General features: G+C 35.4%; 1 protein-coding gene across 5 annotated transcripts in view; it reads left to right on the top strand.

The window, feature by feature from the left end:
- The window catches only part of Klhl2 (kelch like family member 2), a 95,904-nt gene that overhangs the window by 49,715 nt on the left and 31,209 nt on the right, over window positions 1-14,980 (top strand). For all 5 annotated transcript variants that reach the window (XM_026395836.2, XM_026395837.2, XM_026395834.2 and 2 more), the window contains exon 5: window positions 9,984-10,146. In XM_026395836.2, the coding sequence (XP_026251621.1) occupies window positions 9,984-10,146 (163 nt within the window). The remainder of the gene's footprint in view (window positions 1-9,983; window positions 10,147-14,980) is intronic.

The following is a 14,980-nucleotide window of genomic DNA, read 5'->3' as shown; positions in this document are numbered from 1 at the left end:
CATATTTTAGTTAAAGTTGTATCTCATTTAATTCTATAATATGGTTGTATGTTATAGCAAACATTTTATAAATGTTATTTTTGCAGTTAGTCTTATAGTTTTCATTATTACTGATCATAACATTTTATCATGTGTATTTGCTGCAATTTACTCACTTGTTGCCATGTTGTTGGATCATTAATTGTTTCTGTTTAAAGTTCATTGGTTGATAAGCATGTTCTGTTTTTGGAATTATTTTCTCTGGGTGAATTTATAGAAGTGTATTTTCAAGATCAATACTTTAAGCTTTTATGGTTTTTGGATACCTCTTAATGAATGGCTTATTTGCTTTCTAGGAGAGTTGACTAGTTTATAGTGATAGCAAACATGTGCTAGGGGCCAAGGCCTACCGTACCTTGACTTGAAAAGGTATATTATATCTTGACTTGAAAAGATGTATTATTACTGATAAAAAACTTTTAAAAATTGTATTAAAAGTCATCTCTCCTACATTATTCATTTTACAGCTGCTCCTTCCATCATTATTAACCTAAGGTTTCTCTTAAAACTTCAACTTCCTTGACATTGGCTCAAATGGATAATGAAGACAGCACACCTTCCTTGAAGAGTTGTGGAAAAACTTAAAAGTTGCTCAGCCATTTACAAGAGCATTCATTATGTGACCCTATAGAATACTACCTCTATCTCAGGCAGGACTTTTTCCCCTTGGACTTGACAGAGCACTCACAATGGAATACTGAGATTTAACTCCCTCCCTCACAAGATGATGTTCAATCCCAGATCATTCACAATACAGTGGCTTTCTGTTTTGATCAAATATTCCTATCATAAAAGATAAAATTATGGGCTGGGGTTGTAGCACAGTGGCATAGTATTCTAGTCATCTTCCTTAATCAGTGGTGGCTTTTTTACCCCATTTCTTTGTTCATTACCAAAAGCATTTTTGAAAAATATTAATTTTTTTAGTTGTAGTTGACACAATACCTTTATTTTATTTATTTATTTTCACGTGGTATGAGGATCCAACCCAGGGCCTCACACATGCTAGGCAAGTGCTCTACTGCTGAGCCACAACCCCAGCCCACCAAAAGCATTTTCTGAGTATAAAATATATAGCCTTTCATTTGTCTTCATGTGTTGGAAATCAACATATCTAAATGAAAAATTTTTCCCTTATTTTACCCAATCAGTCATAAACTGCTCTCATTGTTTTTATTTATATTAATTTTCTTACTTTTACATACTCAGTTACTTTGGCACATTTTGTAAAATTATGATTTTATCTTTTAAAAAAGTTGTTTTTTTTTTTTTTTTTAGTTGTTGATGGACCTTTATTTTCTTTATTTTTTATGGGTGCTGAGGATCAAACCCAAGTACCTCACACATGTTAGGCAAACACTCCACCACTGAGCTACAACCCCAGCCCATGATTTTATCTTTTATGTTTGGGAATATTTGATCAAAACAGAAAGTCACTGTGTTGTGAATGATCTGGGATTGAACATCATTTTGTGAGGGAGGGAGTTAAATCTCAGTATTCCATTGTGAGTGCCCTGTCAAGACTAAGGGGGGAAAGTCCTGAATTAGAGGTAGTGTGTTATAGGGTTACATAATGGATGCTCTGGTAAATGGTTGAGCAACTTATATTTAAGTTTTTCCACAATTCTGCAAGGTAGGTGTGCTGTCTTCATTATCCATTTGAGCCAATGTCAAGGAAGTTGAAGTTTTAAGAGAAATCTTGGGTTAAAAATGATGGAAGTAGCAGCTGTAAAATGGATGATTTAGGAGAGATGACTTTCAGACTGCCTGCAGGTTATATTACCTCCAAATTTCTTCTTTCTGTAATCTCTTTGCCTTTGTACCTCATTGATTACACTGTTGGAAATTCTCTCGGTTGCAGGTAAATTCTGCTTCAGAGTCAGTCTCTCTTAAAACTTTAAATACCTCTGGAAGGAATTTGTTTTGGAAAGCCGTGCATTATTAACTATAATGTGAGCCAATAAGAGGGTTTTTTTTTTTTTTTTTTTTTTAATCCTGCTGGCAGCAGCTATCCCAAGAGATGGAGCTCAGTTAAGTGTGTTGGGAGGAGAAATACTTAGCATTCACAAGAGAAAGACAGATCAGATCTGGGTGGTGAGTCATAGTTGGGTGCAGAGAGCAGAGGGGCTGGTTCCTGGTAGCTGAGGTGTAGTCTTGAGAGGCAGAAGTGTGGATAAGGAGATGGTAAGATGTCAGGGACTGATACTTCCTATTTCAAAACTAGGCCAGACCTGTATTCTAGAAAGAGGAAGGAACCTCTTCCTCCTTCTTTTGTGCACTGCCCTGCACCCAGGTCAGAGCAGTCAGGTAATACTATTAAACTTTTGATTTTGTGGCTTATAACCATTTATTATACTATTTGTGAGCTATGAGTGGCATAAATTGGGTACTGAGTACAGATTTTAGGAGGTACATACTAGTCAAAGTTACTGGTATCTTCCCTCTGCTAATGATCTTTGGACAATTGTTTCCTTGTTTGTTTTTAGGTCATTTCTGGCACATTAAGTAAACAGGTGCTTTGATATAGATGTAAAATGACTGGCAAATTAATAAAAATCACTTTTTAGCAGTGTACTTACAGAAAGTTAAACAGAGACTGAGCTGTGAGTTTCATGTTTGCATGTGTTCTTAGACATCTGCAAGCCTTATATATGGAGCAGTCAGCCACTTGGTAGTCTTTTCTTAATAAACAGATGGCTCATGGCTCAGGATTTAAGTCTTACTACATAAATTATTTCTCTCTATGGAGTCAATGCCCAAGCTGAAAATAAACTACAGATCCTAATAGCCAAGCAGAAGGAATGTACTTGTCTAAGCGAAATATCTTATGTGTAATTTGGCTTGTCAACCACTGTGAAAGAGGATGAAAGCATCTTACTTTAAAATGTGCAGCTGGTTTGTGTATGAGTGTCACATGGATGCTCATTGTATGGCTTGGGCGTCGTCCTTGTCTAGTGTTCTAGTCATCTTCCTTAATCATGGTGGCTTTTTTACCCCCTTTCTTTGTTCAGTGCTGAAAGCATTTTCTGAGTATGAAATGTGTAGCCTTTAATTTGTCTTCATGTGTTGTAAATCAACGTATCTAAATGAAAAAAATGTTTCCCTATTTTACCCAATGATAGCACTTCGTTAGTTTTATTTAATTAGCTACGATGTTCTTCTACTTCATATTTCTTTAGACATTTAAAGGTAACTGCTCTCATAAGAATGCACATAATATATGGAGAGCCTATTCAATGTCCTACAAAACATTGTAGGACAACTTAATGATGAAAGGCCTGTGAGACTCCTGGTACTCAGAGGATGGATGGGCCAGTGTGAGGCAACCTCTGGTGACGGGGGAGCTGCATCTCATAAACAGCTCTCCTTACCCACTGTTACCTTGGCTAGCATTCTACAGATGTAGAAAGTCAGTCCTTGCTTCTTCCTGGCTTTCTTTTGAATGATATGATCATTTAAATGGTACACATTCATTATAGAACACTTAAAAATTTTGCAAATAAATTAAAAATAAGTAAATAGAAAACCTCCATCCTATCACTAACCAGAGATCATACTTACAAACAATGGCAGTATATCCCTTGGTATTATCCTTGTGTTTATGTATTGTGTGTTTTACCAAAAAATAAATAAAAGAGAATCAAACTGAATATTCTTTTTAAAAACTAGCTTTTTATGCTGATTAGTGCCATGCATTGCTTAACATTGGGGGTATAATCTTGAGAAATTTGTCATTAGATGATTTCATCCGTGTGCAAACATAGAATGTACTTATATAAACCTGAATGAAATAGCTACTACATACCTGGCTATATGGTACAGGTAGCATCTTATAAGCAGCTTACTGTTGACTGAAATGTTATGTGATGTTTATCTGTATGTTAGGAACATTTTCCAAGTTATTAAATGTTTGCCTATAAAATCTTTTTTTTTTCATAGTTTCTTCACGAAGCCTTTATTTTTATGTGGTGCTGAGGATTGAACCCGGGTCCTGCTAGGAGAGCTCGCTACCGCTGAGCCACAATCCTAGCCCCCTACCAAATCTTTTAAAACTTTTTTTGTGGTGTTAGTGATTACCTACTGAGCTACATCCTTAACTCTATTTTGAGACTGGGTCTTGCAAAGTTGCTGAGGCTGGCCTTGAGCTTGGAGTCCTTTGCTTCAGCTTCCTGAGTAGCTGGGATTCTATATGTGCACCACTGTGCCTGGCCCCCATTTTTTTTAATATCATGATTTTTTTCCAAATGTTTTTTAATAGCTGCAAAGTATTCAGTTTTATTGACATTATAGAATTTGCTTCATTATCTGCCATTATTGGACATTTAAGTTCTTTTTAATTTTTGATATTGTAAATAGCATTATAGTTAACATTCTTATAGTTAAAATATCCACATTCACAGTTTAATTTATTGCTCAGTACAATAATTGGGGGTTCCTTTGAAAGCAGGTCTTATGTACTTAGTTTATTTGGGCACTTCCAGGGAGCCAGGAATGAGTGAGTTGGGGTTTGAACTGGAAAGGAGGGAATCCAGTTCAGAGGTATGGTATTGATCTAGCCACAGCTAAGTGTGATGTGTTTACTCTCCCTTCTGAGGAGCTGTATGAAATGTGTTTCTGAACCATCTGCTTAGGGATTAAAGGGACAAGTCTTTATTTTCCTTTGGACCATTCTTTTGTTTTGTTTTGTTTTGTTCTAATTAGCTATACATGATAACAGAATGCATTTCAATTCATTGTACACAAAGGGAGCACAACTTTTCATTTTTATGGTTGTATCACATGTGCAGTCATACATGTACCTAGGGCGAATCATTTTTTCCTGGTGGAGGTTGGTCCTTCATCATTATTTTCCATACTTCTGGATGTGCAGGTCTGAGTGCCTAGTGCCAGAGTCCCAGGTAGGAAGCTGGACAGAGGTATGGCAGAGACTGGGGTGAAGAATTGCATTACATCTTCCCAAAGATGATCAAAGTCTGCTTAAAGTCTGCTCAAACCTGCTGATGGCAGTGGCAGCTGGAGCATGAGGTAGGGCTGAAAGGATTTGATATAGGACACAAGAAGTGTCCCATACAGATGCATTCCTAGAAATAGAGTGTTGGTAATTCTGACACAGAATTCATCCAGAATTGTACCCCTTTCATTTTTTTTTAAATCTGGTACTGGGGACTGAACCCAGAAACTCATGCATGAGGTGCTCTATCACTGAGCTATATCCCTAGCCCTAAAATTTATATACCCCTGAAGTAACAAATGAGTTACATTCAAGTTGATTTATTTATGAAGAATATTTTCCAAATCATCAAGTATTTGTCCACCAAATCTATGTATTACTATAGACCTGGGGATACAGCAGGGGATAAAATGTGATCCTGCTGTTATGTATTCCTTTGCAGGGAGATGAACACTAAACATGTGAACAAACACACAAGATCAGTTCGTTCCAGTTGTGTTAGTCCTGTGAAGCAAATGAAATGAAGCAAAGCTATTAGTAGTGACTTGAAAGGGACTGAGCCCGTGCTAAGAACACCAGAGTCTGAGTGGAGACTCTCAGAGAGTCACCTACTTTACATTTCCCCTGGCTTTGGGAGTGTGGCTCTCCCTGTATAAATGTGCTATTGTATTTAATCACTCTGAGATTCTTAGACTCTATGATTAACATTCAAATATATAGAAAATTATAATTATTCTTTCTTATATGTTTTAGAATATACTTCATTGTCTTAGATCGTTAATCTCAAGAGTTAATATTAGTGAAGTATAAATAAATGGAAAATTTCCATTGTGCATGTATTTTAACTATAATCTACTTCATGTAAGAATTATCACTGTTCAGCTGCTCCTTTGTCCTAGACAACTCAGAAAAATAAGTTTTTAAGATGAAAATTTATTTGTTGGATCTTGAAGTGACAATGCCCAAGATATTTTTGTGACCCAGAGCAAATTAAGAAATCACCTCTTTGCTTTGCTAAGTATTTCCACTTTTTTATTAATAGTATAATTTAGCCACTTCAGTAGAAAATAAGTCCTGGGGTTAGAGTACCCCAGGTAAAAGCATGTTCTTATTTGTCACTTTTATGTGAATCATAGGAATCAGCATGTTATCAGATATGAAAGATTAGAATATTAAATCTCATTTTCTAAATCAACATTTTCCAAATTTCAATCATTTATGTGTATCCTCTAGAATTTTGCTATATTCTGTACCATGAATACTGTTAAATATTTAATGTTTTTCTCTACGTTGCCTTCATTTTTATTTAAATAAATTTATTTAGGAAAGAATATTTATATTATTAAAAAAGTGAAAGGTAACTTTTAAAATATATTCCTTTTATATTCATAGCCACGAACACAAGGTCTGTGTGCCTTCTGAAATAGTTGTACCTGTCTTGGTTAATACTGCTCACGTAGGAGGCTTGACCTGTCCCATTCCAAGTACGTGACCTTAGGCAAGTCAACCAACTTTTCCAAACCTCCAGATGAGTGTTTAGCTCCATACTTGATACAGTAATTACTCAGTAAATGGAAGCAACTAAGAATGCATTATTGAAGTGGTTGCTGTCTTTATTACTATGATGAAAAGAATATTAGATATTTAGAAATTTACACAAGTACCTTCCTTCTGCACCTAAATATGGAGTGGAAGGTATTATAACTGACTAAGGAGTTGGCCAATCTAATTGTATCCATAGGTTTCAATGGCCAGCTGTTTGACTTGGACAAAGCATTTAACTCCTCATGAGTTTGGTTTCCAAAACAGTTTATTGGGAAACTTGATTTAATTCTAAAGTATCTAGTTCACAGGTTGCCAGTTGTCTGAGTAGTTTTGATCATGGAATATGTTTCATCTAAAGTCTGAATATCCTTTATTATTTTTTGTTTTAACTGGCTGTTCGACTAATCCACAAAATAAGCAAGGTCAATGGTGAGGCCCTGACTACTTTCCTGTTTTCATTTATGAGTGACTGTTGGTTACCAAATGTCATGTTTAGCAAGTTAGACCAATTAGTGATTGTTGTTTTTGAAACTGTATGTAATTATGTAAGCTAAATAGTCTAGCGCTAGTAAAATTACATCATAAAACTGACTCATTTTGAAAGGATTTATTGACAAAAGAAAAATAGGAATAAGCACTTTTTATACATTTGGCCCAGTTTATAAGTTTAACGTATATTTGCCAAGCATGGAACCATTTGTCTCATCACTGCCATCAATAAAAATTATGTTTCTAGCTGCACAGCCCACCGATGAAATAACTTTTATATTGGACTTATATTGGTCCTTTCCAGATCTGAGATTCTATGATTTTATGAGTTTTGATCTCCTCTAAGGTAGATCTGGACTTTGTAGTGATGAAGTTGAAAACAGTGAAGGGAAATAGAAATTTAAAAACCTGTTCTAGCTGCTTTTTTTTAGATGGCATATATGTAAATGTGAATATATATCATGTGTTGGCATAATATGTACTAATTACTGTTTTTTTTAATACTTAAAAATATATTGTATTGTAATCCTAGCAGTTCAAGACCTGAGATAGAAGGATTGAAAGTTGGAAACTAGCATCAGCAACTTAGCAAGGCTCTGAGCAACTTAGTGAGACCTTGTCTATAAATAAAAAGGGAGGATGTGACTCAGTGGATCTGAGTCAGTGGGTAAGCCCTTTGGTTAAATCTCTGGTACAAAAAAAAAAGAATATATCTTATCGACTATCCCATTTGTTCAATTTCTTCGTTTGAGTAACTACCAAGTATTCCATTGAATAGATGGTTATAGTTATTTAACCAGTCTCTTTATGATTCAGGCTTTTCCCTAGCTTCTCTATTAATGCTACAGTAATGCTGTAATAAAAATATCTGTACATACAAAATTTTGCATGTTAGTGTATCTGTAGGTTAAATTTTTGAATCAAAGATTGTGTTAATTTGTAATTTGATTGAAGCAGACAAATTGTTCTTCATGGAAGTTGACCCAAGATACACTCCCACCAGCATTGTGTAAGCAGGCCTGTTTCTGCTCAACCACTTTTTCCTCCTTGTTTTTCTGTGTTACCAAACAACTTTGAATACTACTGAACTACACTCTTTTGTCCCTGGGAAAGTGCTGATTAGATGAGTGATCTTTACCATTTATGTAAATTTCACATACTGAGTATTACGCAGAAGACCACTTTCCAAACTATATGTGTTTGCTGAATTAAATGACTGTGCTGTTAAGCATCTTGGAATGTGCTTTATGTTGCTTTAGAGCACAATTATACCATCATAGAAAAACCTCTAATTTGAAAATTATCAACAAATTAAAAGTCTTCCATGGAGATTCATTCTCATAACATAATGAAGCACACTCCATATTGTGCAAAAGGTTTTACTATAACCACGTTATTTATACTTTATTTTTCTTCAAAGAAAAAGGCAGTTTCTAGTTACCATTTCCCTTTTTCAGAGAAAACTATTAGTAGTTGATAGAGTTGGGTTAAAATACAAACCATCACCCTCTTGGTCTTTAGTTCTATTCATTAATATTTGGTTGTGTTCAGCAGACACACCCAGGGCTTCTAGATCCCAGAGTGAAAGTGTCCGTGTTTCATTTAAGAAAATACAGGTAGTTGTGATATAGAAAGACATATGAGTACTCTCATTCTTTACAAATTTATATCTTATTACATAGATTTAGGAAAATCGTAAAAGGTATTCATCAACTACTATTTCCTCTAATTATTTTCTTTGGACTACAGTGTGGTATATATATTAAAGTAACTCCTGAAGGAACTTAGAAGGTTTTTTTTATGCTAATATCTTTTCTAACATTGACCATTGTTAAATAGTTGATTTTTTGGGGAGTGGCCTTTTTGAAAGAATGGTAGGTATTCAGTAACTTACTTTCTTTTTATTTTATTTTATTATTATTGTTTTTTGAACCAGGGATTGAATCCAGGGGTGCTTAGTCACTGTGCTACCTCCTGAGCTCTTTTTTTAATTTTTGAGACAGGATCTTGCAAAATTGCTTAGGGCTTTACTTAACTGCTGAGCCACTGTGCCTGGCATTCAATAACTTTTTAAATGAAGTTTTTCTCAATTTGATTTTCAAAGCTGGCCCTTAAAATAGTGCTCTCCTCATTCACTTATAAGAAAAAAATCGCTCCATTATTGATCTATTTGAAAAGGAGTATAACCTTAGTTGTAGTATTTATAGTGAGGATAGTGCTTAAATTCTACAAAACAACTGATAATTGATATAAAATTGCTTGGAGTTATTGGAATACAAATATGAATTTAGAAGTTATGAGGCAATTACTACTTATGCTTTTTATTTCAGTAATGTATTACATTCTAGAGAAATTGCTTGTAACTAGAGATTCATGTTGAATTTTAAATTATTGTACCCTTGTAATTATGATCAAAGTATGATATATACATGTATGATGTGCCTCAGTGAAACACATTTTCTGTATAATTAAAATGCACTCTTAAAAAATGGCTAAATAAAGTTGTTCTACCCCCTAAGAAAAGCAGTTTGTTGTATTATTCAGACAGTGGAAGAGCAGGCCTTCTGAAAAATGTGGCTTTGTCTGGGTACACCCCTTACTCACAAAATTCTGAAGCTCAGGACCCTTGCATTAAGCAAACAAAACCATTTTATTGAATGATAGCACCCTCTAGCTTACTAATAATGGGTGTTTTTAAAAATTCAGGAACATTTTGTTTATGCTTATCAAACAAACCATAAATATAATATGATCTGGTATCTTATATTCTTGAGACTGCCGAGAACTTTGAACGATTCCTTAGAAATTATAGAGAATGAAGAGTCATTACCACTTTTGCAAATAATTGTTACATTTGTTTTCTATGGAATACTTGGGTGTGGATGACTGGACCTCTTGTGCCCTTTGGAGAAGCAGGTAAAATAGCAGTGGCCTAAGCACTTTCCCTTGTGTGTTACAGGTACTTCTCCCAGCAGCTGGTCTGTTACAGTTACAGGATGTGAAGAAGACTTGCTGTGAATTCTTGGAATCTCAGCTTCACCCTGTCAACTGCTTAGGAATTCGGGCTTTTGCTGATATGCACGCATGCACAGACCTCCTGAACAAGGCCAACACCTATGCAGGCAAGTGGAGTAGACTTCAGCTGAATTGGAGACCAGGAGGAATGTGGAACTCTTGTTCTCATGTGCTTTTGCAGTGGTCTCTGTAAAGTCATGTAATGTTTATGGATATGAGTTTTATAAAAAATACTTATTAAAATCTTATAATGGTAGCATGGCATAATTGAAACATGAAATTCTCAACTTAAGAGTGACTATAAAAAAAAAAAGAGTGACTGTAAATTGGTGTTGGGACTGAATAATAGAATAGCTAGTTTTGTGGAAGTGTTGATCCCTATGTATTTTTCTTTCAAATTGTCAAAGGAATAGGCATATGAGAAAATGTATTCATGTGAAATTAAATTATTTGTCTTTGTGAGTTTTTTATGTCTTTTTCTTGCATCCTTAAAAATAGTTTTGTGGATTAAAAAAGTCTAAAAATCTAGATGTGTTTGGGTAGAGTAGAAAAGTAGGTCCCAAGTGTAGGCAGCCCTCTCCTGAGATAGCAGTTGCCAAGACTTTCTGGCCTTGGTCCCTGACAGAGGGATGCCTGTCAGCTGCCGTGCAGGCTCCTTCAACCCGCACCCCCAATCTTATAGTTGGGGAGGAGAGGTTATTGTTAGATCTTTGGATGTAACTAATATTCACAAAATAACCTATACTTTATTTTTCTTTGAGTTTATGAAAACTTAGTGGCGCACACCTGTAATCCCAGCAGTTTAGAGAACTGCAAGTTCAAAGCCGCTGGAATGGACTTAGAGAGGCCTTAAGCAACTGAGTGACACCCTGTCTCTAAATAAAATATTAAAAGGTGGGGGATGCTGGGAATATGGCTCAGTGGTTAAGCACCCCTGGGTTCAGTCCTTGGTAGCAAAAAAACAAAATGAAAACAAACAAACCATCTTTCCAGGAGACAACTGGTAGAAGTTATAATACTCCATTTGCTTACAAGACTTTTGTCCTGCATCTTTAAGATTCAGTAGGAACCAATCCTATAGAAACTTCTAGTGTTCATTGCCTTTTAATAAGCTCTAGCATACTACCTCTCCCAGCCTTCAGATACAAGAACCTCTTTTCTAAGCTCTACTTCCTTCATTGTGCTTACACTAAAGAGAAAAGGAGCTTTCTGTTTTATAGGTGTGGGTAGATTGTGTGTGTGTTTGTTTTTACATGCATAGAGCAATGGAGAGACATTATTCCTAGAATCTGTTGTATTAACCAAGTAATGATTCCGAGTGGTTAGTTAAAAAAAAAAAAAATCCTACAGTGTTTCAGTAAAGCACAATAGGTTCTATGAATTTTAGCTTTATGGATTTCTTAAAGATGACCTTATTACTCTTTATAAAATTGTTTCAGTAGGAAAATGTAATTTGAGTTCCACGAAGTTCATTTATGGATAAGCTTTTATAACAACCTTTCTATAAGTTGAGGAATGCCTACATTACAATGCAAGGTGTAAACCTTTTGCATGGGGTAAGGCATTTTAAGAAAAAAACAGATAATTTAATCCATTGGTACATTTCAGTGCAACCACTTACATTCTTCAGTTAAGTAGAAAATATTTCTTCTAAATCCAGTCTCCATTAACTGCTAGACATAATACACCTGTTGTAATTGACTTAAATTAGGAAATTCCAGGAAACATATATTTTGGATAATTTTTCTCTACATGCAGCAATTGCTATTTATATCTTTTTCAGAATGCTAGTTGCATTCTGTAGTTCCTCTGTAGTTCTTGAGAAATGTAAATTGACTCTTAATAGGGACCAAGTCCCTCAGGAGAAGCCAAATAAAACTGGATTCATGTAAAAGATACCTAAATATAATTATTAGGATGTACTAATACTCTTAGTTTTGCTTATATTAGAACCAACTCATTTGCTGTATTATCAGGAGATAATTAGATTTGATTATTTCCTTTATTGTATTTTACTACAGAATAAGAAGAAATTTCCCTTAGAGTTAGAACATCTCTGTATCTTAGTTTGTAGAGTCCTTGTACAAATTTTTTTTTTTTTTGGAAAAATTCTTGTCACTTTTAAGAAAATTACACAGAAACGTTGATTCCTCATTTTTAGTGTACTATATTTTAATTCAGAATCTACTCTTAAAGGATGCACTGCTTTTATACCATGATTCTGAATTTTTTATTTAGAATAAAAAGTTCTTAGGGTTGTAAGTACCATTTTAAAACATCTTTTATTATGAAAAATTGCAAATGTACAAAAATAGAATAGTACTCATCATCCAACTTCAAGAGTTGTTAACTTATTGGGTAATCTTGTTTTAGCTATAACCCTTTTAACTTTCCCCTCTTTGATTGTTATTTTTTGCTATGTAAACTTTTTAATGAAATCTAAGATATATACAGAAAAGTACCCAAATCACTAGTCTCTATATAGCTGGACACATTTTATGCATCCTCCTATTTTATTTTGAAGCAATTGTCAGTTTCATCTATATTCTTTCACCATTATACTTTTATTATTATTTTACAAATATAATTACAAAATATAACTTTGTATAATGAAGCCATTTCCATATCTTTGGTGTATTGATACCTGTGGCAACAAACTTTCTAAAATAAATAATCTAGAATAATGCTAAAAAGCAGTTATTCTTGATAGTTAAGGTTTTTATTTTTATATCTTAAGTACTAGGAGATGGGGAGGTAAGGAACCCACATGGGAAGTTGTCCATAGCTCTCTTTTACCTTCAAAGAATTGATTTTTAGTTTATCTGCAAGCATTTTATGTGTCCAGAATATCTATCCAAACTCCTAAATTACTTCCTAGTCAAATCATATACCATCTGAAAAGATTAGAGAATGAAGGGGGCAGTAGCAATAGAAAAAGTCAACATCTTTTTCTTTATCATAAGGTGTGGGCTGAGCAGAGCCTGTGATGAGCTTATCTGAGCAGGAAAGTAAAAAAGGAAAGGAAGAAAATAGCAATAGAAGTGTCGATACTTATACATACATAAGTACATAGAAAGAAGGGAGGAGAAAGAGGATCTGAGGGAGAGAAAGGATAGGTAAGGATAGAAAGCCTTCGTACCCTTGGGGTGCTTTCCGATCCAAGATGACCAGGCTTAGAACTGTCTAGAAACTACAGAGTATGCATACTCCTTAAAACCTACCAGAGAGTCTGGACTCAGATATGCTTTATTTCTTTCACATGGAGATTGGAAATAAGCTTCCTAGTGTTCACAATATGGGACCTCTGTAGAGAAGGTAAAAAGCTGAGAAAGCAAGTGGGGAGGGAGCAGAGGCCCAGCAGGAGAGGGTGTGGAGTCCACAGGGCTCCTTCTCTGCACCTGTGCTGGCATGGTTTCAGCAGTGGGGTGCTGCCAGTCACAGCCTGTCTCACTGGTCCATGTGCTTCTCCAAGGCAAGTGGTGATCTGCTTCAAACCAGTGACAACAGAAGTGATCAGACCAGCCAGGTTAGTGACTGCTTTGAGGCATGGTTGTGCTGAACTGAAGTCAGCCTTTGTTATTTTTTAAAAATGAAAAATTCTAGTTAACTCCAAGTGTACTGACTTCTTAGGATACTGCTTGTTTATGGACTCTTTTTTTACTTCTCATAGAGAAGTTTTTTAGGTGGTATTCATATTTTAATGATTTCTCAAATCATGAAAACCTTTGCTTTTAGCATTTTGGGTAGCCCAGAACTATAATGGAGATAAAAATTGAACTTATCAGTTTAGGCATATTTTATTTATTTTTTATTATTAGTTGTTCAAAACATTACAAAGCTCTTGACATATCATATTTCATACATTTGATTCAAGTGGATTATGAACTCCCATTTTTACCCCATATACAGATTGCAGAATCACATCGGTTACGCATCCACATTTTTACATCCTGCCATACTAGTGTCTGTCGTATTCTGCTGCCCTTCCTATCCTCTACTATCCCCCCTCCCCTCCCCTCCCCTCCCATCTTCTCTCTCTACCCCATCTACTGTAATTCATTTCTCTCTCTTGTTTTTTTTCCTTTCCCCTAACTTCCTCTTATATGTAATTTTGTATAACAATAGGGGTCTCCTTCCATTCCCATGCAATTTCCCTTCTCTCTCCCTTTCTCTCCCACCTCTCGTACCTGTTTACTGGTGATGATCTTCTCATGCTCTTCCTCCCTGCTCTGTTCTTAGTTGCCCTCCTTATATCAAAGAAGACATTTGTCATTTGTTTTTTAGGGATTGGCTAGATTCACTTAGCATAATCTGCTCTAATGCCATCCATTTCCCTGCAAATGCCATGATTTTGTCATTTTTTATTGCTGAGTAATACTCCATTGTGTATAATGGATGTGTATTTTTTTTATCCATTCATCTATTGAAGGGCATCTAGGTTTGTTCCTCTGTCTAGCTATTGTGAATTGTGCTGCTATGAACATTGATGTATCCCTATAATACGCTCTTTTAAGGTCTTTGGGGAATAGTCCGAGAAGGGGAATAGCCGGGTCAAATGGTGGTTCCATTTCCAGCTTTCCAAGGTATCTCCATACTGCTTTCCAAATTGGCCGCACCAATTTGCAGTCCCATCAGCAATGGACAAGTGTACCCTTTTCCCCACATCCTCGCCAGCACTTGTTATTGTTTGACTTCATAATGGCTGCCATTCTTACTGGGGTGAGATGTTATCTTAGGGTGGTTTTAATTTGCATTTCTCTGACTGCTAGAGATGGTGAGCATTTTTTCATGTACTTGTTGATTGATTGTATGTCCTCCTCTGAGAAGTGTCTGTTCAGGTCCTTGGCCTATTTGTTGATTGGGTTGTTTGTTTTGTTATTGTTTTAATTTTTGAGTTCTTTGTATATTCTGGATATTAGGGCTCTATCTGAAGTGTGAGGA

Source organism: Urocitellus parryii, chromosome 14 (genome assembly GCF_045843805.1).
Source record: "Urocitellus parryii isolate mUroPar1 chromosome 14, mUroPar1.hap1, whole genome shotgun sequence".
Lineage (NCBI taxonomy): Eukaryota > Metazoa > Chordata > Mammalia > Rodentia > Sciuridae > Urocitellus > Urocitellus parryii.
The sequence above is the reverse complement of the archived record's forward strand: the minus strand, read 5'-3'. Positions and strand labels throughout refer to the sequence as shown.